The sequence below is a fragment of the Oncorhynchus mykiss genome, chromosome 17 (assembly GCF_013265735.2).
Source record: "Oncorhynchus mykiss isolate Arlee chromosome 17, USDA_OmykA_1.1, whole genome shotgun sequence".
In the NCBI taxonomy this organism is placed as follows: Eukaryota; Metazoa; Chordata; class Actinopteri; order Salmoniformes; family Salmonidae; genus Oncorhynchus; species Oncorhynchus mykiss.
In genome coordinates, this window is record NC_048581.1 from 1740263 (window position 1) to 1767311 (window position 27049).

General features: G+C 41.8%; 2 protein-coding genes and 1 long non-coding RNA gene across 4 annotated transcripts; 1 reads left to right on the top strand and 2 right to left on the bottom strand.

The window, feature by feature from the left end:
- Positions 1-231: 231 nt before the first annotated feature.
- On the bottom strand, positions 232-12313 carry LOC110515431 (zinc finger protein 883). Of its 2 annotated transcripts, XM_036948547.1 has the most exons (10): positions 12167-12312; positions 11600-11791; positions 5187-5243; positions 4409-4474; positions 4003-4242; positions 3190-3276; positions 2691-2774; positions 1479-1615; positions 1088-1321; positions 234-891 (listed from the first exon to the last, which is right to left on the bottom strand). In XM_036948547.1, the coding sequence occupies exons 2-10, from the start codon at positions 11778-11780 to the stop codon at positions 448-450; spliced, it is 1530 nt and encodes a 509-aa protein (XP_036804442.1). In that variant the 5' UTR covers positions 11781-11791; positions 12167-12312; the 3' UTR covers positions 234-447. The 2 variants fall into 2 exon arrangements, with proteins under 2 accessions (XP_036804443.1, XP_036804442.1); XM_036948548.1 differs by lacking the exon at positions 3190-3276 and having other exon boundaries at positions 232-891; positions 12167-12313.
- On the top strand, positions 11791-14951 carry LOC118940181. The gene is made up of 3 exons (XR_005036730.1): positions 11791-12249; positions 12601-12670; positions 14850-14951. It is a non-coding gene; the product is annotated as an uncharacterized LOC118940181 (long non-coding RNA).
- On the bottom strand, positions 13689-25036 carry LOC110517333 (zinc finger protein 883). Its single transcript, XM_036948545.1, has 5 exons — positions 24104-25036; positions 23744-23791; positions 22007-22099; positions 16310-16522; positions 13689-15442 (listed from the first exon to the last, which is right to left on the bottom strand). The coding sequence occupies exons 1-5, from the start codon at positions 24369-24371 to the stop codon at positions 14358-14360; spliced, it is 1707 nt and encodes a 568-aa protein (XP_036804440.1). The 5' UTR covers positions 24372-25036; the 3' UTR covers positions 13689-14357.
- Positions 25037-27049: the final 2013 nt, after the last annotated feature.

The window sequence follows — 27049 nt, forward strand, 5'->3', positions numbered from 1 at the left end:
TGAATGGTGTCTCGTTTGACTAGAGCCCAGTGTGAATGGTGTCTCGTTTGACCAGAGCCCAGTGTGAATGGTGTCTCATTTGACCAGAGCCCATAGTGAATGGTGTCTCGTTTGACCAGAGCCCAGTGTGAATGGTGTCTCATTTGACCAGAGCCCAGTGTGAATGGTGTCTCGTTTGACCAGAGCCCAGTGTGAATGGTGTCTCGTTTGACCAGAGCCCAGTGTGAATGGTGTCTCGTTTGACCAGAGCCCAGTGTGAATGGTGTCTCGTTTGACCAGAGCCCAGTGTGAATGGTGTCTCGTTTGACCAGAGCCCATAGTGAATGGTGTCTCATTTGACCAGAGCCCATAGTGAATGGCAGTAAAACCTCCCATCATGATCACAGTTCAGACACACATTGGCACGTTTCCAGTACTCTTATTTCGTAGTCCGCTTAAAGAGGACTTTTATTTTGAAGCCACCGCCACCCCCGTGTCTTCACTAGGAGATGATTGGACAGTGTCTCTCATGTGACACTCTTGGTGCCTCTTCAGCTGCCCTGACGCCGTGAACCCTTTCCCACATGCGCTACACAGGAAAGGCCGCTCCCCTGTGTGTGTCCTCATGTGTAGCTTCAGACTCCCCGGTGTGGTGAACCCCTTATCACAGACAGTACAAGGGTACGGCCTCTCTTTAGTGTGTGTGATCTGATGCACTTTCAGGTTGCCAGATTGGGCGAAACTGGTCCCACATATGGCGCAGATGAATGGTTTCTCTCCGGTGTGTGTCCGCTGGTGGCTCTTCAGGTCTCCAGCACGCAAGAAGGTTCGGCCGCAGAATGAACAGCAGAATGGTTTCTCTCCGGTGTGGGTTCTCTGGTGGGTCCGCAGGTTCCCCAGCTCCGTGAAGCTCTTCGATTGGGGACAGAAAAACAAAAAAACACAAAAATGAAAAGAGGGGAAGCAGAGAAATATCGCACATATAAATGGATCTACAGCTTATAAGACTTGCTTTCAAAGAGAATGGAAAATCTATAACTCGCATTTCTATCTGAAAACTATTGGTTTGTACACAAAGCTACATAAGGTAACTTTAATTGGCACGCACCTTGCCACACTGGCAAATGTGGTAGGTCTTCTGCCCCGTGTGGAGCAGCTTGTGTTTCTTCAGGTCGTGGGCTCGGGAGAACCGTTTCCCGCACTCTGAGCATTGGTGTGGTTTCTCCTTGGTGTGTGTCTGCAGATGGGTCTTCAGGTTGCCGCGGATGGCGAACCCTTTACCGCATACGGAGCAGTGGTGGAGGTTCTCCCCTTTGTGGATCATCTGGTGGCACTTGAGCGACTTGTATCAAAACAAACTTTATTTAGATCATTACTTACAACAAAATGCAGTGCAAAGTGCTTCCCATACATAAAATCAATAAACCGTGAGAAAGATAAAAACAAAACAGCAGACGAGGAGTAAATAGATCAATTAAGACCATAAAACAACAACGAACCTTGAAGTAGGAGAAGCTTTTCCCACAGTCATTGCAGTGGTACGGTTTCTCCTCCCGGTGAGTCTGCTGGTGGTCTTTATAGTGGGCCAGCCGGGAGAAGCTTTTCTGACACTGGGAGCACTGGTACGGTTTCTCCCCTGTGAATAGAATAACTTCATTTTTTTAATAAAGTTTATATTGATTTAAACTGGTGTTGAGAACAACGTTGCAGAAGCAGGCGGCAGTGAGGGGACGAAGAAACAGATAGGGGAGTTTCTCTCTGCGCTTAGTTATAATCAACTTAATGTTAAAAAAAAATTACAATAAAATAAGCTAATGCAATTGAAGGCATGTATCAAATACTTGCTCATATCCAACCGTTATACTAATTTAAAGCAATAGTCGTGTGTGTGGTCACCTAAATGATCATTTCAGCACTGACTTGATTGGGACAGCGCCACCACAGTGCTTTAAGAAAAGTGTGGGTGACTCGTCTTGATAAATCAATTAACTAAAATGGCAGATTATTATTTATTTCTTTAATTCGCTGAATCTTCGTTTGGATATTGGACAACAATTAGGCCGGGGAAATGTTAGCTAAGTGAGTAACTTGATTCCAGTTTGCTCATATATTAAGTGATCAGAGCATTTTGCCAGCGTGTTATGTAGACTAACAAGTGGATTCTGCTCTTCTCTGGCGTGGCAGCCTGTCCTCCTCCCAACCAAAAGTCTGCGTCTTGTCTGATAATCAGTCAATGAGATTTTATTCAACTTAAATCGCTGTCTGTACATCAGAAAGAATTCACAACCCCCTTGACTTTTTCCTAAATGTTGCATCATGGCCACAAATGTCTCTGGCCCAGCCAATACTGGAATCCTGGCTGCTACTGCGGCTGAGAGAGAAACATAGTGGGCTGAAAAGGTGGGCAGACTTCCATAGTCCCCCCCCCCCCCCCCTTTAACACAGCATGGCAAGCCTGAAACCGTCGGGCTGAGAATGAGAACTCTACACAGAACACATACCAATGATATGGGAGACAGAAACAAGATTAACATAAATACCAATGACATGGAAGACATAAACAAGATGAGCATAAATACCAATGATATGGGAGACATAAACAAGATGAGCATAAATACATTTTCATTTAAAAGCCGATACAAAACGTTGAGTGTCTTTCTGAGAGATATAAACCTGAGAGGTAAAAAGGCATATTGTATAATATAACCGACCTGTGTGGATGCGCTGGTGGATCTTGAGGTTACCCTGCGCAGTGAAACCTTTCCCACACTCGGAACACTGGAACGGCTTCTCTCCTGATAAATAGACGGACAGAAACGTTTCAATGTCACAAATTACAGATTTTAAGAAAACACATTGAGGCCCAATCAAAGAGAGTTTTGAGACACTGGTAACATTTGTAGGCAATTATAATATCAACATCTGTTATAATACATTACATCATATCATTAACATCATGTATTTTTATTTCATTTGGCAAGTCAATTAAGAACAAATTCTTATTTACAATAACGGCCTACCGGGGAACAGTGGGTTAACTGCCTTTTTCAGAGGCAGAAGGACAGATTTTGACCTTGTCAGCTCGGGGGATTCCATCCAGCAACCATTTCGGGTTACTGGCCCAACGCCCTAACCACTAGGCTACGCTGCCGCGCCCTGATCATCAACAAACATCATCCTCTATACACCTGGAAGAAGGAGCCACTACACCTGTGTGGGTCATCTGGTGTTTCTTCAGCCCTCCCAGACTGGTGAAAGTCTTCCCACACTGGTGACAGACGCGGTTCACCCTCTCTCCTAGGGATGAGTTAGAGGTACTGATAGTCGATCAAGAGCATCCATATATATCGATTCCAACATTTTGTCATCTAAGCCAGAAATCTTGCTTGTTTGTAGGTGACCAAATACTTATTTTCCACCATAATTTGCAAATAAATTCATAAAAAAATCCTACAATGTGATTTTCTGGATTTTTTTTCTCATTTCGTCTGATGAAAATTACAGGCCTCTCATCTTTTTAAGTGGGAGAACTTGCACAATTGGTGGCTGACTAAATACTTTTTTGCCCCACTGTATATCGATTCCAACATTTTGTAATCTAAAAATAATACATTTAAGTGATATTTCCCATTGCTAGAGTTGTGATAATTGGCAGGCATGGTGTGGTCTGGTGGATGTTGAGTTGTGATGTTATGGCAGGCATGGTCTGGTCTGGTGGATGTTGTGATGTTATGGTAGGCATGGTCTGGTGGATGTTGTGATTTTATGGCAGGCATGGTCTGGTGGATGTTGAGTTGTGATAATTGGCAGGCATGGTCTGGTCTGGTGGATGTTGAGTTGTGATAATTGGCAGGCATGGTCTGGTGGATGTTGAGTTGTGATAATTGGCAGGCATGGTTTGGTGTACTGAATTTGGCGCTGTGGTGCAATAAGGCTTGAGCACCACCATGGCTGCTTACAGCTATATTCTATCTTGTAATAGTTTATGCCAAATACTGAAAAATAATAATTGTTCACAATAACCTGTGTGGATGGTGAGGTGTCTCTTCATGTCGTCTGAGCGTGAGAAACATTTCCCGCAGACGGAGCACTGATGGGGTTTCTCTCCGCTGTGAGTCTGTGTGTGCCTCTTCAGGCTCCCCACGGTGATGAAGGTCTTGCCACACTGGGAGCAAGGGTGTGGCTTCTCCACTGCACTCTGAGCGTTCGAACTCTGTTCCTTCTCCCCGTCTAAACTGTCTGTGTCCGAGTTGGCGCCCCCTCCTGTTTCCGTGACAACACTACAGGTTAAATACTGTAGGGGACAGTGTGCATCTCTTAAGATCAATTCAGTTCTCTTACGTAAACACTATAAACTATCAAAGTGGATACAACCAAAGCTTTTATCATCCCCATGAATGGTTATTGTGGTCTGAGGCCTGTAACCAACCTGAGTTGGTCTCATCTCCGCCACCTCCCTCCTCCTCCTCCGCAACTCTTTTAACAATAGAAAGCCCTGTTAAAATACAGAGTCACATGAATAGAACCGATAATATACATCAGAACCTCTATAACAGGCAACCAGGCAACGGGGGCCTGAGTGTCTGCTGATGTATATTATTTCTGTCAATCAGTGTTTGATATAGACATGGGTAACTAGGAGTGTACAATAATGAGTACAGAAGGTTAGGAGCACAGAGGACTCTATCCTCACCCATTCCAGCTAGCTACTGTCCTGCTACTACCCAGAGGACTCTCCCACCCCATTCTAGCTAGCTACTGTCCTGCTACTACCCAGAGGACTCTCTCCCACCCCATTCTAGCTAGCTACTGTCCTGCTACTACCCAGAGGACTCTCTCCCACCCCATTCTAGCTAGCTACTGTCCTGCTACTACCCAGAGGACTCTCTCCCACCCCATTCTAGCTAGCTACTGTGCTGCTACTACCCAGAGGACTCTCCCACCCCATTCTAGCTAGCTACTGTCCTGCTACTACCCAGATGACTCTCCCACCCCATTCTAGCTAGCTACTGTCCTGCCACTACCCAGAGGACTCTATCCTCACCCATTCTAGCTAGCTACTATCCTGCTACTACCCAGAGGACTCTACTCTACCACTACTACCCAAAGGACTCTACTGTACCACTACTACCCAGAGGACTCTACTGTACCACTACTACCCAGAGGACTCTACTGTACCACTACTACCCAGAGGACTCTCTACTCACCCGATTTCACTGCTTCTCCTTCCTCCTCGTCCATGTCCACTTTCACAACGTTACGCCCTGGTGGAGAACACAAGATACAGTACTGAAAACAGACCGTAGTGATGAACAGACTAGCCTGAAAACAGACAGTAGTGATGAAGAGACTAGCCTGAAAACAGACAGTAGTGATGAACAGACTAGCCTGACTGAAAACAGACAGTAGTGATGAACAGACTAGCCTGACTGAAAACAGACAGTAGTGATGAATAGACTAGTCTGACTGAAAACAGACAGTAGTGATGAACAGACTAGCCTGAAAACAGACAGTAGTGATGAACAGACTAGCCTGACTGAAAACAGACAGTAGTGATGAACAGACTAGCCTGAAAACAGACAGTAGTGATGAACAGACTAGCCTGACTGAAAACAGACAGTAGTGATGAATAGACTAGCCTGAAAACAGACAGTAGTGATGAACAGACTAGCCTGACTGAAAACAGACAGTAGTGATGAATAGACTAGCCTGAAAACAGACAGTAGTGATGAACAGACTAGCCTGACTGAAAACAGACAGTAGTGATGAACAGACTAGCCTGACTGAAAACAGACAGTAGTGATGAATAGACTAGCCTGAAAACAGACAGTAGTGATGAACAGACTAGCCTGACTGTAAACAGACAGTAGTGATGAACAGACTAGCCTGAAAACAGACAGTAGTGATGAACAGACTAGCCTGACTGAAAACAGACAGTAGTGATGAACAGACTAGCCTGACTGAAAACAGACAGTAGTGATGAACAGACTAGCCTGACTGAAAACAGACAGTAGTGATGAATAGACTAGCCTGAAAACAGACAGTAGTGATGAATAGACTAGCCTGACTGAAAACAGACAGTAGTGATGAATAGACTAGCCTGACTGAAAACAGACAGTAGTGATGAACAGACTAGCCTGAAAACAGACAGTAGTGATGAACAGACTAGCCTGACTGAAAACAGACAGTAGTGATGAATAGACTAGCCTGAAAACAGACAGTAGTGATGAATAGACTAGCCTGACTGAAAACAGACAGTAGTGATGAATAGACTAGCCTGAAAACAGACAGTAGTGATGAACAGACTAGCCTGACTGAAAACAGACAGTAGTGATGAACAGACTAGCCTGACTGAAAACAGACAGTAGTGATGAACAGACTAGCCTGACTGAAAACAGACAGTAGTGATGAATAGACTAGCCTGAAAACAGACAGTAGTGATGAATAGACTAGCCTGACTGAAAACAGACAGTAGTGATGAATAGACTAGCCTGAAAACAGACAGTAGTGATGAACAGACTAGCCTGACTGAAAACAGACCGTAGTGATGAACAGACTAGCCTGAAAACAGACAGTAGTGATGAACAGACTAGCCTGACTGAAAACAGACAGTAGTGATGAATAGACTAGCCTGAAAACAGACAGTAGTGATGAACAGACTAGCCTGAAAACAGACAGTAGTGATGAACAGACTAGCCTGAAAACAGACAGTAGTGATGAACAGACTAGCCTGACTGAAAACAGACAGTAGTGATGAACAGACTAGCCTGACTGAAAACAGACAGTAGTGATGAACAGGCTAGCCTGACTGAAAACAGACAGTAGTGATGAACAGGCTAGCCTGAAAACAGACAGTAGTGATGAACAGACTAGCCTGAAAACAGACAGTAGTGATGAACAGACTAGCCTGACTGAAAACAGACAGTAGTGATGAACAGACTAGCCTGAAAACAGACAGTAGTGATGAACAGACTAGCCTGAAAACAGACAGTAGTGATGAATAGACTAGCCTGACTGAAAACAGACAGTAGTGATGAACAGACTAGCCTGAAAACAGACAGTAGTGATGAACAGACTAGCCTGAAAACAGACAGTAGTGATGAACAGACTAGCCTGACTGAAAACAGACAGTAGTGATGAACAGGCTAGCCTGACTGAAAACAGACAGTAGTGATGAACAGGCTAGCCTGAAAACAGACAGTAGTGATGAACAGACTAGCCTGAAAACAGACAGTAGTGATGAACAGACTAGCCTGACTGAAAACAGACAGTAGTGATGAACAGACTAGCCTGAAAACAGACAGTAGTGATGAATAGACTAGCCTGACTGAAAACAGACAGTAGTGATGAACAGACTAGCCTGAAAACAGACAGTAGTGATGAATAGACTAGCCTGAAAACAGACAGTAGTGATGAACAGACTAGATTGACTGAAAACAGACCGTAGTGATGAACAGACTAGCCTGAAAACAGACAGTAGTGATGAACAGACTAGCCTGACTGAAAACAGACAATAGTGATGAACAGACTAGCCTGAAAACAGACAGTAGTGATGAACAGACTAGCCTGACTGAAAACAGACAGTAGTGATGAATAGACTAGCCTGACTGAAAACAGACAGTAGTGATGAACAGGCTAGCCTGACTGAAAACAGACCGTAGTGATGAACAGACTAGCCTGAAAACAGACCGTAGTGATGAACAGACTAGCCTGAAAACAGACCGTAGTGATGAACAGACTAGCCTGAAAACAGACCGTAGTGATGAACAGACTAGCCTGAAAACAGACCGTAGTGATGAACAGACTAGCCTGAAAACAGACAGTAGTGATGAACAGACTAGCCTGACTGAAAACAGACAGTAGTGATGAACAGACTAGCCTGACTGAAAACAGACAGTAGTGATGAACAGACTAGCCTGACTGAAAACAGACAGTAGTGATGAACAGACTAGCCTGACTGAAAACAGACAGTAGTGATGAACAGACTAGCCTGACTGAAAACAGACAGTAGTGATGAACAGACTAGCCTGACTGAAAACAGACAGTAGTGATGAACAGACTAGCCTGACTGAAAACAGACAGTAGTGATGAACAGGCTAGCCTGACTGAAAACAGACAGTAGTGATGAACAGGCTAGCCTGACTGAAAACAGACAGTAGTGATGAACAGACTAGCCTGAAAACAGACATTAGTGATGAACAGACTAGCCTGACTGAAAACAGACAGTAGTGATGAATAGACTAGTCTGACTGAAAACAGACAGTAGTGATGAGTAGACTAGTCTGACTGAAAACAGACAGTAGTGATGAATAGACTAGCCTGACTGAAAACAGACAGTAGTGATGAACAGACTAGCCTGACTGAAAACAGACAGTAGTGATGAACAGACTAGCCTGACTGAAAACAGACAGTAGTGATGAACAGGCTAGCCTGACTGGAAACAGACAGTAGTGATGAACAGGCTAGCCTGAAAACAGACAGTAGTGATGAACAGACTAGCCTGAAAACAGACAGTAGTGATGAACAGACTAGCCTGACTGAAAACAGACAGTAGTGATGAACAGACTAGCCTGAAAACAGACAGTAGTGATGAACAGACTAGCCTGAAAACAGACAGTAGTGATGAATAGACTAGCCTGACTGAAAACAGACAGTAGTGATGAACAGACTAGCCTGAAAACAGACAGTAGTGATGAATAGACTAGCCTGAAAACAGACAGTAGTGATGAACAGACTAGCCTGACTGAAAACAGACCGTAGTGATGAACAGACTAGCCTGAAAACAGACAGTAGTGATGAACAGACTAGCCTGACTGAAAACAGACAGTAGTGATGAACAGACTAGCCTGAAAACAGACAGTAGTGATGAACAGACTAGCCTGACTGAAAACAGACAGTAGTGATGAATAGACTAGCCTGACTGAAAACAGACAGTAATGATGAACAGGCTAGCCTGACTAAAAACAGACCGTAGTGATGAACAGACTAGCCTGAAAACAGACCGTAGTGATGAACAGACTAGCCTGAAAACAGACCGTAGTGATGAACAGACTAGCCTGAAAACAGACCGTAGTGATGAACAGACTAGCCTGAAAACAGACAGTAGTGATGAACAGACTAGCCTGACTGAAAACAGACAGTAGTGATGAACAGACTAGCCTGACTGAAAACAGACAGTAGTGATGAACAGACTAGCCTGACTGAAAACAGACAGTAGTGATGAACAGACTAGCCTGACTGAAAACAGACAGTAGTGATGAACAGACTAGCCTGACTGAAAACAGACAGTAGTGATGAACAGACTAGCCTGACTGAAAACAGACAGTAGTGATGAACAGACTAGCCTGACTGAAAACAGACAGTAGTGATGAACAGACTAGCCTGACTGAAAACAGACAGTAGTGATGAACAGGCTAGCCTGACTGAAAACAGACAGTAGTGATGAACAGGCTAGCCTGACTGAAAACAGACAGTAGTGATGAACAGACTAGCCTGAAAACAGACAGTAGTGATGAACAGACTAGCCTGACTGAAAACAGACAGTAGTGATGAATAGACTAGTCTGACTGAAAACAGACAGTAGTGATGAATAGACTAGTCTGACTGAAAACAGACAGTAGTGATGAATAGACTAGCCTGACTGAAAACAGACAGTAGTGATGAACAGACTAGCCTGACTGAAAACAGACAGTAGTGATGAACAGACTAGCCTGACTGAAAACAGACAGTAGTGATGAACAGACTAGCCTGACTGAAAACAGACAGTAGTGATGAACAGGCTAGCCTGACTGAAAACAGACAGTAGTGATGAATAGACTAGCCTGAAAACAGACAGTAGTGATGAACAGACTAGCCTGAAAACAGACAGTAGTGATGAACAGACTAGCCTGACTGAAAACAGACAGTAGTGATGAACAGACTAGCCTGACTGAAAACAGACAGTAGTGATGAACAGACTAGCCTGACTGAAAACAGGCCGTAGTGATGAACAGACTAGCCTGAAAACAGGCAGTAGTGATGAACAGACTAGCCTGACTGAAAACAGACAGTAGTGATGAACAGACTAGCCTGAAAACAGACAGTAGTGATGAATAGACTAGCCTGACTGAAAACAGACAGTAGTGATGAACAGGCTAGCCTGACTGAAAACAGACAGTAGTGATGAATAGACTAGCCTGACTGAAAACAGACAGTAGTGATGAACAGACTAGCCTGACTGAAAACAGACAGTAGTGATGAATAGACTAGACTGAAAACAGACAGTAGTGATGAACAGACTAGCCTGAAAACAGACAGTAGTGATGAACAGACTAGCCTGACTGAAAACAGACAGTAGTGATGAATAGACTAGTCTGACTGAAAACAGACAGTAGTGATGAACAGACTAGCCTGACTGAAAACAGACAGTAGTGATGAACAGACTAGCCTGACTGAAAACAGACAGTAGTGATGAACAGACTAGCCTGAAAACAGACCGTAGTGATGAACAGACTAGCCCAGGTCGGGGAAATTCCAGTCCTCTGGGGCCTGATTGGTGTCCCCCCCCCGTCCCTACCTAGCAAACACACCTGATTTAAACTAATTGCATGTTTAACTGAAGATCGTGATTAGATGATTATTGGAGTCAGGTGTGTTAGCTGGGACAACACTGTGACATTAATCAGGCCCTGGAGGACTGGAGTTGCCCAGGCTAGCCTGACTCAGAACAGACAGTAGTGTTGATGAAAGACCATCAGCACTATGAATAAACTAGCTTGACTGAAAACAGACAGTAGTGTTGATGAAAGACCATCAGCACTATGAATAAACTAGCTTGACTGAAAACAGACAGTAGTGTTGATGAAAGACCATCAGCATTATGAATAAACTAGCCTGACTGAAAACAGACAGTAGTGTTGATGAAAGACCATCAGCACTATGAATAAACTAGCCTGACTGAAAACAGACAGTAGTGTTGATGAAAGACCATCAGCACTATGAATAAACTAGCTTGACTAAAAACAGACAGTAGTGTTGATGAAAGACCATCAGCATTATGAATAAACTAGCCTGACTGAAAACAGACAGTAGTGTTGATGAAAGACCATCAGCACTATGAATAAACTAGCCTGACTGAAAACAGACAGTAGTGTTGATGAAAGACCATCAGCACTATGAATAAACTAGCCTGACTGAAAACAGACAGTAGTGTTGATGAAAGACCATCAGCATTATGAATAAACTAGCCTGACTGAAAACAGACAGTAGTGTTGATGAAAGACCATCAGCACTATGAATAAACTAGCCTGACTGAAAACAGACAGTAGTGTTGATGAAAGACCATCAGCACTATGAATAAGCTAGCCTGACTGAAAACAGACAGTAGTGTTGATGAAAGACCATCAGCACTATGAATAAACTAGCCTGACTGAAAACAGACAGTAGTGTTGATGAAAGACCATCAGCACTATGAATAGGCTAGCCTGACTGAAAACAGACAGTAGTGCTCTTGTCAAATCACACTCCATAAGGAGTTGGTAATATAGGGGAAACAGGCTGGCAGTCAGGCTATGAAGAGGCTACACAGCACAGTAGAGTTTATTGTAGCCCAATATTGACTTGACTCAACACCTGAACTTACCAGAGTCTACATCATCGCTATCCTCTTCCTCTTCATCAGCCTCCTCCTCGTCATTACCATCATCATCTTTGACAGCCACACCGAGTTCCAGTGTTTGACTGCAGTCTTCCAGCTTCCCTGACGTCATCTCTGGACGTCTCTGGGCCGGGTCACTAGCATCCGGGGATTCCGGATCAGACATGGTGCCACAGTCTTAAATATGAAGAGGAGATATGTGATCGATCGATCTATTCAGAAAACACACTGACGTCTAGCTATCTAACGTCGTTATTGTATCAGATATGAGTCTACGCTTGCTAGTTCGCTGTTTGCAGAACATTGGAGGAAAAACAACGACGGTCACTGATCTAGTTAAGGTTAGCTAGTTACTGAGACGGGAATAGCCTTCACATGTTGTAGATTATACATCCTCTGTGGCTACTGACTAGGTGGAGGACGTGGAAAAAAAAGAAGCCATAGGCGCATCCTGGTTAGCTCGACCTGACGCTTCCCTGGCTGGTAGTCGTTCTAGTAGCTTAAACACTGACATAGGATGTTGGGGACAAATTTCAACGTTATACAGATTACCTGGGATAGGTTTTCTTCAATTATTTGACATGGAGGAGGGTCGGGGAATCCAACTGTAAACTTCCGCCTGTATGAGGAAAAAGGTGTGTTCACGAGCATCACGTACGCGCAGTCATTGCGCTTCTTTCACTCTGTTTGGATTGTTTTTATTATTATTTATATTTAACCTTTATTTAACTAGGCAAGTCAGTTAATAACAAATTATTATTTATAATGACGGCCTACTAGTCGGTAGAGCAGTATACTATTCGGCGTACAGTAGTATTGGTGTAAAAAGGAGATACATTTATCAGATGCTTTTATCCAGAGCGATTTACAGGCGCAATTAGGCAAGACTTTTTGACTTTTTATTTTAATCTAAGACATTTCTAGAAAATGAATGTGTCTAAACTACTTGGTAAGCTCAACATTTTGAAATGTCTTTATTTTTTAAGGATAATAGTACTGCTGGATAGGCCTCATCTTGGACAACTGAAATAATCCCCAAAATTGCCACCAAGAGAGGTATTCATTCATTTTATTTTAGCATTTTTTCACTCCACATGTTAAAAGTCTCTGGTGGCGGTTTCCCAGACACAGATCAAGCCTAGTGCTGGACTAAAAAGCACTTTTTCACTATAAATTCTCCATTGAGAATGCCTTTTAGACAAGGACTAGGCTTAATCTGCGTCTGGTAAATCACTCCTCAGAGAACCCCAAACAAAGAACAACACATCACACAGTTGGCGTTTATTGTCATAACATTTACTGACATGTTCACATTGTGTCACATCAAATCATGTGTATGTTATTAAGCCCTTTTTCACATCAGCAGGTGTCACAAAGTGCTCTTGTCCAGGGCTGAGCTCGGACCCTTTGGGGGACATGTGGTCAACGACAAAAAGCTCCAGCACCCAATGTTGAGTAAAGTATTTTGACTATTTCAACTGGAATAAATGCTGCACTTGGTAACAATCACCAACACAATTGCAGTTAAAATAGAATACTATAGCCTACCATGACCATAAATGCAGATACCCTGCCTAAAACCACAAAGAACAAGCAATGCAGAGGCAGAATCAAAGGGAGTAGGAAAAGCTCCCTAGAAAGGCAGAAACCTAGAGAGGAAGCAGGCTCTGATGGGTGGCCAGACCTCTTCTGGCTGTGTCGGGTAGAGAGGAACCAGGCGCCGAGGCGTGACCAGACCTTTTCTGGCTGTGCCGGATAGAGATTTAAGAGTCCATGTGACCATTAAGGCCAGATCGTTCATAAATGACCAGCAGGGTCAAATAATAACCACAATGGCAATAATGGAAAGGGGGATACCTAGTCAGTTGTACAACTGAATGCCTTCAACTGAAATGTATCTTCCGCATTTAACCCAACCCCACTGAGGGTGGGTTAACTGCCTTGCTCAGGGGAACAGTGGGTTAACTGCCTTGCTCAGGGGAACAGTGGGTTAACTGCCTTGCTCAGGGGAACAGTGGGTTAACTGCCTTGCTCAGGGGAACAGTGGGTTAACTGCCTTGCTCAGGGGAACCGTGGGTTAACTGCCTTGCTCAGGGGCAGAATGACAGATTTGTACCTTGTCAGCTCAGGGATTCGATCTAGCAACCTTTCAGTTACTGGCCCAATGCTCTCACCACTAGGCTACCTAAAGAGGGCAACACATGATGTAACACATCATTATATATATCATTACTGTCTTCATATATGGCGTTAACCTAGAGAAGCTTTATGTAGGCTGTATCACTAAATGAAGCACTACAAATTCTGTCATGACTAGTGAGACATTGAAAAGCATATGTGGAGCGCAATTTCAGATGACTTTTATTTTGAAAACCCATGTCCTTAAATGGATTTATAGACTGTTTCAAATATAGACCCTCCACTGGTACGTGCCCGAGGCCCAACGATGCTAGTGTTAATGAGAGCAGCAGAGAAACCTGGATTTTTTTCTCAATTCATCAGTCCTCGAGTCTTTGCATTCTCTCTCCTCAGCTTCTTCTCAAAACTCATTGGAGGAGAAGGTCTGAGGGGAGGGACTTTAGATATTCTCCTCCAATACAGGTGAGGAGAGAGGATGCGAGATAATCGAGGAAAGATGAATTGAGAAAGGATAGGCCTCAGTGACTAAAGTACTGGCCACTGGTCTCATTGAGGACATGTGTTTTCCAAAATAAAAGTCCTCCAGACAAATTGTAGGCTTTTCCTATGTCATGTCCAAGGAGGCTGTCATCTCGCTTGTGTGATGCTCCTGGTGTTTCTTCAGCAATTTGGGTACATGGAACCCTTTCCCACACAGGCTACAGACATACGGCTTCTCCCCTGTATGGAGCCTCATGTGCACCTTCAGACTCCCCGGTGTGGTGAACCCCTTATCACAGATAGTACAAGGGTACGGCCTCTCTTTAGTGTGCGTGATCTGGTGCACTCTCAGGTTCCCAGACTGGGCGAAACGGGTCCCGCATATAGTGCAGACGTACGGTTTCTCTCCAGTGTGTGTTCTCTGGTGGCTTTGAAGGTCACCAGCCCGTACGAACGTCCGACCGCAGTACGAGCAGCAGAACCTCTTCTCAAGGTTCTTCAAGTGCGTCCTTGCATGCGTCTGCAGCTTCTCTACATCCGTGAAGCTCTTACCGCAGTCGCAGATGTGGTAGAGGACCTCTTCCATGTGTAACTTCTTGAGCTTGTGTTTTTTCAGGCACTGGGATCTGGCGAAGCGTTGTCCGCAGATGGAGCACTGATGCGGTTTCTCCTTGGTGTGGGTCAGTAGGTGGGTGTTGAGGTTCCCTCTGATCGTGAAACCCTTCCCGCAGTAGGAGCAGTGGTGGAGGTTCTCTCCTGTGTGGATCAGACGATGAACCTTGAGGGTTCTGAAGTGGGAGAACATCTTGCCACAGTCATCACAGTGGTATGGTTTCTCGATACGGTGGGTCTGTCTGTGCTTCCTATACTCCAACAGGTGGGCGAAACTCTCCGGGCACTTGGAGCAGTGGTATGGTTTCTCTCCTGTATGGACTCGCTGGTGGATCTTGAGGTGCCGTAGCAAGGTGAAGGTCTTCCCACACGGATGGCAGACGTGCTTGGTTTTCTCTCCGGTGTGGATGGTCATGTGTCTCCTCAGGTCGTCGGGTCGTAAGAAACACTTCCCGCAGACAGAGCACTGATGTGGTTTCTCTCCGCTGTGAATCAGCGCATGTCTGTTCAGCCGCGTCTTTGTGAGGAACCTCTTTCCGCACTCGGAGCAGCAGTGGTGCTTCTCAGAGATGTCTGTGTCAGATCTGGCAACCTCTCCTGTTTCAATGACAACATTATAGGGGTTAGAGACGCTGCTAGGACAGAGAGGAGAGAACAGCATCACTTGCATGCTTAACAGTATACTGTACATACAGTAAAATACTATAGCGACCTTAACCCAACACCTAGCAAACTCGTCAAGAGGTTCAGATCACTGTTGGGTTGACAGTCTCCTGGACCCAGTTTGGTCCAGGACCATACCGACCATACTGGTCGGAGATACACCCCAAATTTGCTACAATACCATGTACCTGCACCCATAGAGATCCTACTCAATTATTAGAGGGGCTGTGTTGTGAACCCTCAAAGTTCCATAATGGTCTGAAAATGGCAGCCATCTTGGTCAGGGAGAAATCCAACCCAGTCTAATTGGAATGAATGGCAGTAGATGATGCATTTCCTGCTTTAACTGACGCAGGAAAATAAAAGGCATGTGATGCATCAGAAATTGGGTAATATAATTAGTCGACCTAAAATATTGGTCATATAATTATAAATACAGTTTATACAGGTTTTATACACATTTTCCGTATAATTAGCCTCTAAAATATATGTAAACAAACCCACAATGTCTCAATGTGTGCTCTCTTGGAAAGCAGTGAGTGTTTTTATACAATACAATATCAGTACTTGCATTTACAACTTGTCTAAGTCCAATCAACAACTGATGTCAGAAAGTGTATGGCTGTGGATTGACTGCATTGTTTTAATGGAATGTTGGCAGCTATTTTTTTAAGCTGTCTGGATAGCTAGCTAACAAGCAAACAGTGGAGCTCATCTTTAAATTTATTGTGTTACACAATAGTGTACCTGTACCATAGTAAATCAAATAGTTTAACATCAGGGTATGGGTGTTTCTCTCACCTTTGTGAACCACCTGGTGTCGTCTCAGGTCATAGGATCGCAAGAAGGCCTTCCCGCAAACGGAACAATGGTGGGGTTTCTCTCCGCTGTGGGTCATCATGTGTATCTTCAAGCTGCTGGCTGCAGTAAACCGCTTGCCGCACTGGGAGCAGAGGTACGGTCTCTCCGGGTCAGGGTCCCCAAGGCTGTCTGGGTCAGAGCTGGCACCCTCTCCTGTTTTAATGGCAACATTACAGGGGTTAAACACATGTTTTCTATTTTATATGCTATACTATGCATCGGTATCTAAAAAGGTAGAAAGGATAGTTGACTTCTCCTAAATGTATATTCTGATCTGAGTTGGTCCTACCCACACCTTCCTCTTCCTCTTAGATGTATGTTCTGATCAGCGATTACTGGGATATTCAAGTCCGGGCTCTGGCTGGGCCACTCAAGGACATTCAGAGACTTGTCCCGAAGCCACTCCTGTGTTGTCTTGGCTGTGTGCTTAAGGTCGTTGTCCTGTTGGAAGGCGAACCTTCGCCCCAGTCTGAGGTCCTGAGTACTCTGGAGCAGGTTTTCATCAAGGATCTCCCTCTACTTTGCTCCGTTCATCTTTCCCTCGATCCTGACTAGTCTCCCAGTCCCTCCCGCTGAAAAACATCCCCACAGCATAATGCTGGCACCACCATGCTTCACCATAGGGATGGTGCCAGGTTTCCTCCAGACGTGACGCTGGCATTCAGGCCAAAGATTTCAATCTTAGTTTCATCAGACCAGATAATCTCGTTTCTCACGGTCTGAGTCCTTTAGGTGCCTTTTGGCTGTCATGTGCCTTTTACTGAGAAGTGGCTTCTGTCTGGCCACTCCACCATAAAGGCCTGATTGGTGGAGTGCTGCATAGATGGTTGTCCTTGTGGTAGGTTCTCCCATCTCCACAGAGGAACTCTGGAGCTCTGTCAGAGTGACCATCGGGTTCTTGGTCACCTCCCTGACCAAGGCCCTTCTCCCCGATTGCTCAGTTTGGCCAGTTGGCTCTAGGAAACCCTTCCCCATATCTGTGTCGTGACACAGTCCTGTCTCTGAGCTTTAAGGACAATTCCTTCCACCTCATGGCTTGGTTTTTGCTCTGACATGCACTGTCAACTGTGGGACCTTATATAGACAGGTGTGTGCCTTTCCAAATCATGTCCAATCAATTACATTTACCACAGGTGGACTCCAATCAAGATGTAGAAACATCAAGGATGATCAATGGAAACAGGATGCACCTGAGCTCAATTTCGAGTCTCCTAGCAAAGGGTCTCTGTTTTCATTTTTAATACATTTGCAAACATTTCTGAAAACCTGTTTTCGCTTCGTCCTTATGGGGTGTTGTGTGTAGATTGATGAGGATTTTTTATTTTTTATTTGTTTAATCCATTTCAGAATAAAGCTGTAGTGTAACAAAATGTGGGAAAAGTCAAGTGGTCCGAATACTTTGCGAATGCACTGTATGTCGGTAAGTAGCCTTCCACAAGCCTTGGTCTGAACAAGCTGGAACGGCTCATAGGACAGGAGGCATCCCCTGTTTCTGAAGCGTGAGGCAGAGGCAGGAGAGTATGTAGTGGCCTTGGCCTGAACAAGCCGGAACGGCTCATAGGACAGGAGGCATCCCCTGTTTCTGAAGCGTGAGGCAGAGGCAGGAGAGTATGTAGTGGCCTTGGTCTGAACAAGCCGGAACGGCTCATAGGACAGGAGGCATCCCCTGTTTCTGAAGCGTGAGGCAGAGGCAGGAGAGTATGTAGTGGCCTTGGCCTGAACAAGCCGGAACGGCTCATAGGACAGGAGGCATCCCCTGTTTCTGAAGCGTGAGGCAGAGGCAGGAGAGTATGTAGTGGCCTTGGTCTGAACAAGCCGGAACGGCTCATAGGACAGGAGGCATCCCCTGTTTCTGAAGCGTGAGGCAGAGGCAGGAGAGTATGTAGTGTTATGTATATTTTATGGATATCATGTATTTTATTTGCTGTGTTTTATTTCCTGTTTGGACCCCAGAAAGAGGATCCCAATAAATACTACTAAATACTACACGACTTATTCTGAGACCTGGGCCAGGCTGCATGTAGCTGGTTTGAAAATTATTTAAAAGTCATAAGAATGTGGCTCACCTTTTAGTCAGTTACATTTCTATGGCAATGAATCCTTCAGAACTAACCTGCTCCCGGGCAGGCCAACTCTATCCTGAATGAATCCTTCACCAACTAACCTGCTCCCGGGCAGGCCAACTCTATCCTGAATGAATCCTTCAGAACTAACCTCAGGCCAACTCTATCCTGAATGAATCCTTCACCAACTAACCTCAGGCCAACTATATCCTGAATGAATCATTCAGAACTAACCTGCTCCCGGGCAGGCCAACTCTATCCTGAATGAATCATTCAGAACTAACCTGCTCCCGGGCAGGCCAACTCTATCCTGAATGAATCCTTCACCAACTAACCTCAGGCCAACTCTATCCTGAATGAATCCTTCAGAACTAACTATCCTGAATGAATAGTCTGAACAGCGAGTTGAGGACCAATGAAATCAGAATCCCTCCCTCTTGCAAAGAGTGTGTCATCATCTCCTTCATTTGAGGAAGAAGACTGATTAAATATGTTATTAATTAAATGTTTGTGTGTGATTTTTATTTATTTTTACAAAAAAAAAAAAAAACTATCACATGATTTAGTAATGACAGAATGCATTTAGAAACTAAAATAAACATTTATTATTATTATTATTTTAACAATAAGAATAAACATTCTTTATTATTGTATATTAATGTGTATATGAATGGGTAGTTTAATGGGTTTATTGTATATTAATGTATATTAATGTGTATATGAATGGGTAGTTTAATGTGTTTAATGGGTTTATTGTATATTAATGTGTATATTAATGGGTAGTTTAATGTGTTTAATGGGTTTATTGTATATTAATGTATATTAATGTGTATATGAATGGGTAGTTTAATGTGTTTAATGGGTTTATTGTATATTAATGTGTATATGAATGGGTAGTTTAATGGGTTTATTGTATATTAATGGGTAGTTGAATGGGTTTATTGTATATTAATGTGTATATTAATGGATAGTTGAATGGGTTTATTGTATATTAATGTGTATATTATTGAGTAGTTTAATGTGTTTATTGTATATTAATGTGTATATGAATGGGTAGTTGAATGTGTTTATTGTAAATTAATGTGTATATGAATGGGTAGTTGAATGGGTTTATTGTATATTAATGTGTATATTAATGGGTAGTTTAATGTGTTTATTGTATATTAATGTGTATATGAATGGGTAGTTTAATGGGTTTATTGTATATTAATGTGTATATTAATGGGTAGTTTAATGTGTTTATTGTATATTAATGTGTATATTAATGGGTAGTTTAATGTGTTTATTGTATATTAATGTGTATATTAATGGGTAGTTTAATGGGTTTATTGTATATTAATGTGTATATTAATGGGTAGTTTAATGTGTTTAATGGGTTTATTGTATATTAATGTATATTAATGTGTATATGAATGGGTAGTTTAATGTGTTTAATGGGTTTATTGTATATTAATGTGTATATGAATGGGTAGTTTAATGGGTTTATTGTATATTAATGGGTAGTTGAATGGGTTTATTGTATATTAATGTGTATATTAATGGATAGTTGAATGGGTTTATTGTATATTAATGTGTATATTAATGGGTAGTTTAATGTGTTTATTGTATATTAATGTGTATATGAATGGGTAGTTTAATGGGTTTATTGTATATTAATGTGTATATTAATGGGTAGTTTAATGTGTTTATTGTATATTAATGTGTATATTAATGGGTAGTTTAATGTGTTTATTGTATATTAATGTGTATATTAATGGGTAGTTTAATGGGTTTATTGTATATTAATGTGTATATTAATGGGTAGTTGAATGTGTTTAAATAAAATCACATTTTATTTGTCACATGGTTGGCAGATGTCAATGCGAGTGTAGCAAAATGCTGGTGCTTCTAGTTACGACAGTGCAGTAATAACCAACAAGTAATCTAACAAATTCACAACGACTACCTTATACACACAATGTAAGGGGATGGAATATGTATCTATAAATATATGGATGTGATGGCCGTGCGGCATAGATGGTATAAAATATAGTATATACATATGAGATGAGTAATGTAGGATATGTAAACATATAAATGTGGCATTGTTTAAAGTGACTAGTGATAACATTATTAAATCCATTTATTAAAGTGGTCAGTGATTTGAGTCTGTATGTTGGCAGCAGCCTCTCTATGTTAGTGATGGCTGTTTAACAATCTTGATGGCCTTGAGATAGAAGCTGTTTTTCAGCCTCTCGGTCCCTGCTTTGATGTACCTGTACTGAACTCGCCTTCTGGATGATAGCGGGGTGAACAGGCAGTGGCTCAGGTGGTTGTTGTCCATGATGATCTTTTTGGCCTTCCTGTGACATCGGGTGGTGTAGGTGTCCTGGAGGGCAGGTAGTTTGCCGCCGGTGATGCGTTGTGCAGACCTCACTACCCTCTGAAGAGCCTTACAGTTCAGGGAAGTGTAGTTGCCCTACCAGGTGGTGATAAAGCCTGACAAGATGCTCTCGATTGTGCATCTGTAGAAGTTTGTGGGGGTTTTAGGTGACAAGCCAAATTTCTTCAGCTTCTTAACCATGCTGTCTGTGTGGGTGGACCATTTCAGTTTGTCCGTGATGTGTATGCAGAGGAACTTAACTTTCCACCTTCTCCACTGCTGTCCCATCAATGTGGAAAGGGGGGTGCTCCCACTGCTGTTTCCTGAAGTACACGATCATCTCCTTTGTTTTGTTGACATTGAGTGAGAGGTTATTTTCCTGACACCACACTCCGAGGGCCCTCACCTCCTCCCTGTAGGCCGTCTCGTCATTGTTGGTAATCAAGCCTACCACTGTAGTGTCGTCTGCAAACTTGAGGATTGAGTTGGAGGCGTGCATGGCCACGCAGTCATGGGTGAACAGGGAGTACAGGAGAAGGCTGAGAACACACCCTTGTGGGGCCCCAGAACCCCTCATAGCCTGGTTCCTCTCTAGGTTTCTTCCTAGGTTTTGGCCTTTCTAGGGAATTTTTCCTAGTCACCGTGCTTCTACACCTGTATTGCTTGCTGTTTGGGGGTTTAGGCTGGGTTTCTGTACAGCACTTTGCATATTAATGTATATGTACATGTACATGTATTTAAATGTGGAGTTTAATGTATTTATTGTATATAAATATGTATATGAATGGGTAGTTTGTGTTTATTGTATATTAATATGTGTATGAATGGGTAGTTGAATAGGTAGTTAAATGTGTTTATTGTATATTCATGTGTATATGAATGGGTAGTTTAATAGGTTTATTGTATATTAATGGGTAGTTGAATGTGTTTATTGTATATTAATGGGTAGTTGAATGTGTTTATTGTATATTCATGTGTATATGAATGGGTAGTTTAATAGGTTTATTGTATATTAATGTGTATATGAATGGGTAGTTGAATGTGTTTATTGTATATTAATGGGTAGTTGAATGTGTTTGTTGTATATGAATGGGTATATGAATGGGTAGTTTCATGTGTTTAAATAAATCCTGTCAAGGTCCCATCTATACCTTCCGCCTCCTCTCCATCCCCCACTTCCTCCTCTGGATGCATGTTCTGATCAGTGATTACCTGGCTTGGTCCTATCCACACCTTCCTCCTCCTCCTCTTCATCCTTCTCTCTGTCCCTCTCCTCCTCATCCTGTCTTTTAACAATAACAAGCCCTGTAAAACATCAAACCAATTAGACTGGAACACAATGTTCATTAAAACTTTATAATAGATAATAATATAATAATATATATATATAATAATATATAATATAATAATAATAATAAAAAAAAATAATAATAATATAATATAATAATAGTAATAAAAAATAAAATAATAATAATAATAATACTAATAATAATACCAGTAAAAAAATTAATAATATTATTATTAGTAGTAGTAGTAGTAGTAGTAGTAGTAGTAGTAATAATAGTAGTAGTAGTAGTAATAGTAGTAGTAGTAGTAGTAGTAGTAGTAGTAATAATAGTAGTAGTAGTAATAATAGTAGTAGTAGTAATAAGTAATAGTAGTAGTAGTAGTAGTAGTAATAGTAGTAATAGTAGTAGTAATAATAATAATAATAGTAGTAGTAGTAATAGTAGTAATAGTAGTAGTAATAATAATAGTAGTAGTAGTAGTAGTAGTAGTAGTAATAGTAGTAATAATAATAGTAGTAGTAGTAATAGTAGTAGTAATAATAATAGTAGTAGTAGTAATAGTAGTAGTAATAGTAGTAGTAATAATAATAGTAATAATAATAGTAGTAATAGTAGTAGTAATAATAATAGTAGTAGTAGTAGTAATAGTAGTAATAATAGTAGTAATAATAATAGTAATAGTAATAGTAGTAATAGTAGTAGTAATAATAATAGTAATAATAATAGTAGTAATAGTAGTAGTAATAATAATAGTAATAATAATAGTAGTAATAGTAGTAGTAATAGTAATAGTAATAATAATAGTAGTAATAGTAATAATAATAGTAATAATAGTAATAATAGTAGTAATAGTAGTAGTAATAGTAATAATAGTAATAATAGTAGTAGTAATAATAATAGTAATAATAATAGTAGTAATAGTAATAATAGTAGTAATAGTAGTAGTAATAATAGTAGTAATAGTAGTAGTAATAGTAATAGTAATAATAATAGTAGTAATAGTAATAATAATAGTAATAATAGTAATAATAGTAGTAATAGTAGTAGTAATAGTAATAATAGTAATAATAGTAGTATTAATAATAATAGTAATAATAATAGTAGTAGTAGTAGTAGTAGTAGTAATAGTAGTAGTAATAATAATAGTAATAATATTATCTGGGTTAGTTTTCTTTCTATTGTAATATATTACCTGGGTTAGTCCTCTTTCTATTGTAATGTATTACCTGGGTTAGTTCTCTTTCTGTTGTAATATATTACCTGGGTTAGTTCTCTTTTAATATATTACCTGGGTTAGTCCTCTTTCTATTGTAATGTATTACCTGGGTTAGTTCTCTTTCTGTTGTAATATATTACCTGGGTTAGTTCTCTTTTAATATATTACCTGGGTTAGTCCTCTTTCTATTGTAATATATTACCTGGGTTAGTCCTCTTTCTATTGTAATATATTACCTGGGTTAGTCCTCTTTCTATTGTAATATATTACCTGGGTTAGTCCTCTTTCTATTGTAATAATATTATCTGGGTTAGTTTTCTTTCTATTGTAATATATTACCTGGGTTAGTCCTCTTTCTATTGTAATATATTACCTGGGTTAGTCCTCTTTCTATTCTAATATATTACCTATATTAGTCTATACCCTGGCTAGTGTACTTATTACCTGGGTTGGCCACACCTCCTCCTTTCTGGTCCTCCTCTTCTTCCATATCTACTTGAACAACATCAAAACAGGGGCTTAGGCGTTATTTTTGGACTACACATGCTGTGTGTGCCACACTAGACAATAGTAGACATGGGTTCAATTCTAATTGAAAATCCGTCTGTGCTTGATTGAAATCAGTATGTGCCTGGTACATTTGAACCAAACGGAATAGTCTCAAAAGTGACCATCACCCCACTTAACTAGCTGACACTTCAGGTAGGCTCCAACAAACACGTTTTTAAATCCTATTTGAACCCAGATCTGGACTTTAAGGACTATGATGGAACCAGCATGCTGGCGTAGCCAACCTGGACTCACCAGAGTCAATGTCATTATCTTCCTCATCCTCTTCTTCCTCCTCCTCCTCGATTTCTCGCTCCTCCTCCTCCTCTTTGACAATCACATTGAGTTCCAGTGTTTTACTGCAGTCCTCCAGCTTCACTGATGCCATCTCTGGACCCTGTTGTGAGCTTCTCTGGGCTGCAACACGGCAGCCAGAACCCGGTTCAGACATGGTATGAACACTGCAGCCAGAACCCAGTTCAGACATGGTATGAACACTGCAGCCAGAACCCAGTTCAGACATGGTATGAAGTGGACTGGATGCTTTTTTTTATTTTTAAAGAAAGTGTCTGAATCAAAAAACTAAAATCTAAGTGTTGTTCAGAAATGAAATAAACGGGGGATGAAAATGGCGCCGTAGAGAGAACACGGTGTTTCAGCGAGCTCTCGTGGCATTCGTAAATTTATATTTTTACATTAATCTCCTAGCTTGAAAAAGTGGTAGAATTGGCTAAATAAGTTACCATATAATGAGTCTTGACGACTTTTCCGCAAAAATCTCCGACAACATGCCCAACAGAACTACTAAGAAGTCGACCAAAACCCCCACCCCTGTGGATGTGCATGAGGAGCTAGCTAACGTTAGCGAGGCTAGCACCATTGCGGATACAGGCACAATGGACCTGGTGATTCAAAAGATGACTGATAACATTACTAAAGTGATCGATGCTAAGATAAGAACGGTCTTGGAAGCAATAGCAGGCCATTCAGCTGAACTACAGAGGGTTGTGGAACGTGTTGTTGAGGCGGAAGGAAGAATTGATGCAGTGGAAACTTCAACTACATCTATGGACGCTAAGCTAAAAGCACTTGAGAAACAGGTGAGCGAAATGGCGGAGCACATTGACGACTTGGATAATCGAGGACGCAGATGCAATATTCGTGTTGTGGGACTCCCGGAAAATTCTGAAGGGACACGTTAAGTAAAATTCTTTGAGGAATGGATCCCTGGCTACCTACAAATGGACACTAAGGCTGGCCGTGTGAAGCTGGACAGAGCCCATCGCTCTCAAGCACCGATACCCGGTCCCAATCAGCGCCCACGGCCGGTGGTTATAAAGTTCCACAACTTCACCGACAAGCAGCGCGTCATGGATGCGGCTAGAAACATCGGCTCTGATGGTAGTCAACGTAAAATTCCTAAGGTTTCATTCTTCAATGATTATTCCACGGCGGTTGTACGAAGACGCAAAGCGTTTGATGAGGCGAAGGCTCGACTCAGGAGAATGAAGATGGACTACGCACTGTTGTACCCGGCCACATTGAAGATTATGGTCAACGGATCACCTAAAAAGCTCTACACACCTGAAGAGGCTGCTGCGTTTATTGACTCTCTCGGGTAAATAACTTTTAAGCTGCACCTCAGCAGCATTGGATAACTTTGTTTATTTTTGGTTGAATCTGATCATGAAACAGTGGCGTGAGTCCTCACGTACTTCGGCTCAGTAATATTCGTATCTTTATTATTTTTCTTGCTAAAGTAATAGCCGCTATAGCTCAGGCTGAGATATGTGTGAATCCATATTGGTGCCCAGGTTTGGTTTTAGGTGGAAGAGCCTCAATATTCTCCTATTGATTTTATTTTCCATACATATAAAGGATGAGGCTATGGAGCGGCGATGCAGACTTAAGAGTCTACATTGGAGAGTTGAAATCCCCTGCATGTTAGCTAGTGGGAAAACCCCCTTTTGGATCTTTACATGTTTAATTTTTGGGTTTAGTATAGTTCGAGTTCAGGGTTCATATCGTTTGTTTATGCTCAGTGAGATGGAGGAGAGTTCAACACATGGAAAAAGGTACCACCCCACTTTTACAGTGGGATCCAGTCTGGATATTGAATGGTCAAGATACAATGGCAGGTAACGGACTGCGTGTATGTACATGGAACATTAGAGGGAGCCATAACCCCATTAAGAGGAAGAAGGTACTATCTTTTTTGAAAAAAGAAAATATTGATATTGCCCTGTTGCAAGAAACTCATTTGGATGATAAGGAGCACCTGAAATTACAACAAGGGGGGTTTGGTCAAGTGTTTTTCTCATCATTTACATCCAGAAGTAGAGGGGTAGCAATTCTGGTGAAAAATAACTTACCACTTAAGGTCTTGAATTGTGTGAAAGATAAATTTGGTCGCTTTGTTATAATTAATGGTACTTTACAAGGGCAGAACATTTCTATAATGAATATTTACTTCCCCCCTGCTCAGCCCCCTGATTTCCTCACGAAGGTTTTTCTAGACTTTTCAGAATTAAACTCGGACACTGCAGTGGTTGGAGGAGATTTTAACTGCTTGTTGAACCCCCTTATTGATAGGTTCCCCAGCGGTATAGCTTCACTCTCTCCTCAAGCTAAGTCACTTAAAGCTATTTGTGATGATCTGGGGTATGCGGATGTCTGGAGAGCTTTTCATCCCTCCAACAGAGAGTTAACTTTTTTCTCTGCACCTCATGGATGTCAGACTAGAATATATTATTTTTTTGTGCCCAGGACGTCTCTGCAGTCTGTTCTATCCGCTAGGATAGGAAGCATAGTCATATCTGATCATGCTGAGGTGATCCTGGACATAAAACTCAACGGGGCATTCAATCGGTCAAGACATTGGAGGTTGAACACAACCATTCTTAAAGACCATACATTCACATCATATTTCATTACAGAGTTTAAAGCATTTTTCTCTATTAACTCTCAATCAACAGATAACCCCTCGCTCCTTTGGGAGACCTGTAAAGCGTATGCCAGGGGTCTGATTATGTCATACACAGCTACTAAGAGACGGAAAAAGCGTGAAAAGCAAAAAAATAATAGCAAAAGCTATATGAACATGGCGATAAGCCAGGAAAGTACTTGGCATACCTAGCTAAAAAGAGAGCTGACTCTCAGTCAATTGCTACTATTACTGACTCTGATGGTAATCACTTATAT

Excerpts from the sequence above, each read along its gene's own strand:
- LOC110515431 (XM_036948547.1), bottom strand. The coding sequence starts at position 11,780 with ATGTCTGATCCGGAATCCCCGGATGCTAGTGACCCGGCCCAGAGACGT. Across the intron at positions 1,616-2,690 it reads CCACCAGCGCATCCACACAG|GGGAGAAACCGTACCAGTGC; the intron begins GTCGGTTATATT and ends TTCTATTCACAG. Across the intron at positions 1,322-1,478 it reads AAAGCTTCTCCTACTTCAAG|TCGCTCAAGTGCCACCAGAT; the intron begins GTTCGTTGTTGT and ends TTTTGATACAAG.
- LOC110517333 (XM_036948545.1), bottom strand. The coding sequence starts at position 24,371 with ATGTCTGAACTGGGTTCTGGCTGCAGTGTTCATACCATGTCTGAACTG. Across the intron at positions 23,792-24,103 it reads AGATAATGACATTGACTCTG|ATATGGAAGAAGAGGAGGAC; the intron begins GTGAGTCCAGGT and ends TTGTTCAAGTAG. Across the intron at positions 22,100-23,743 it reads AGGAGGTGTGGCCAACCCAG|GGCTTGTTATTGTTAAAAGA; the intron begins GTAATAAGTACA and ends GATGTTTTACAG.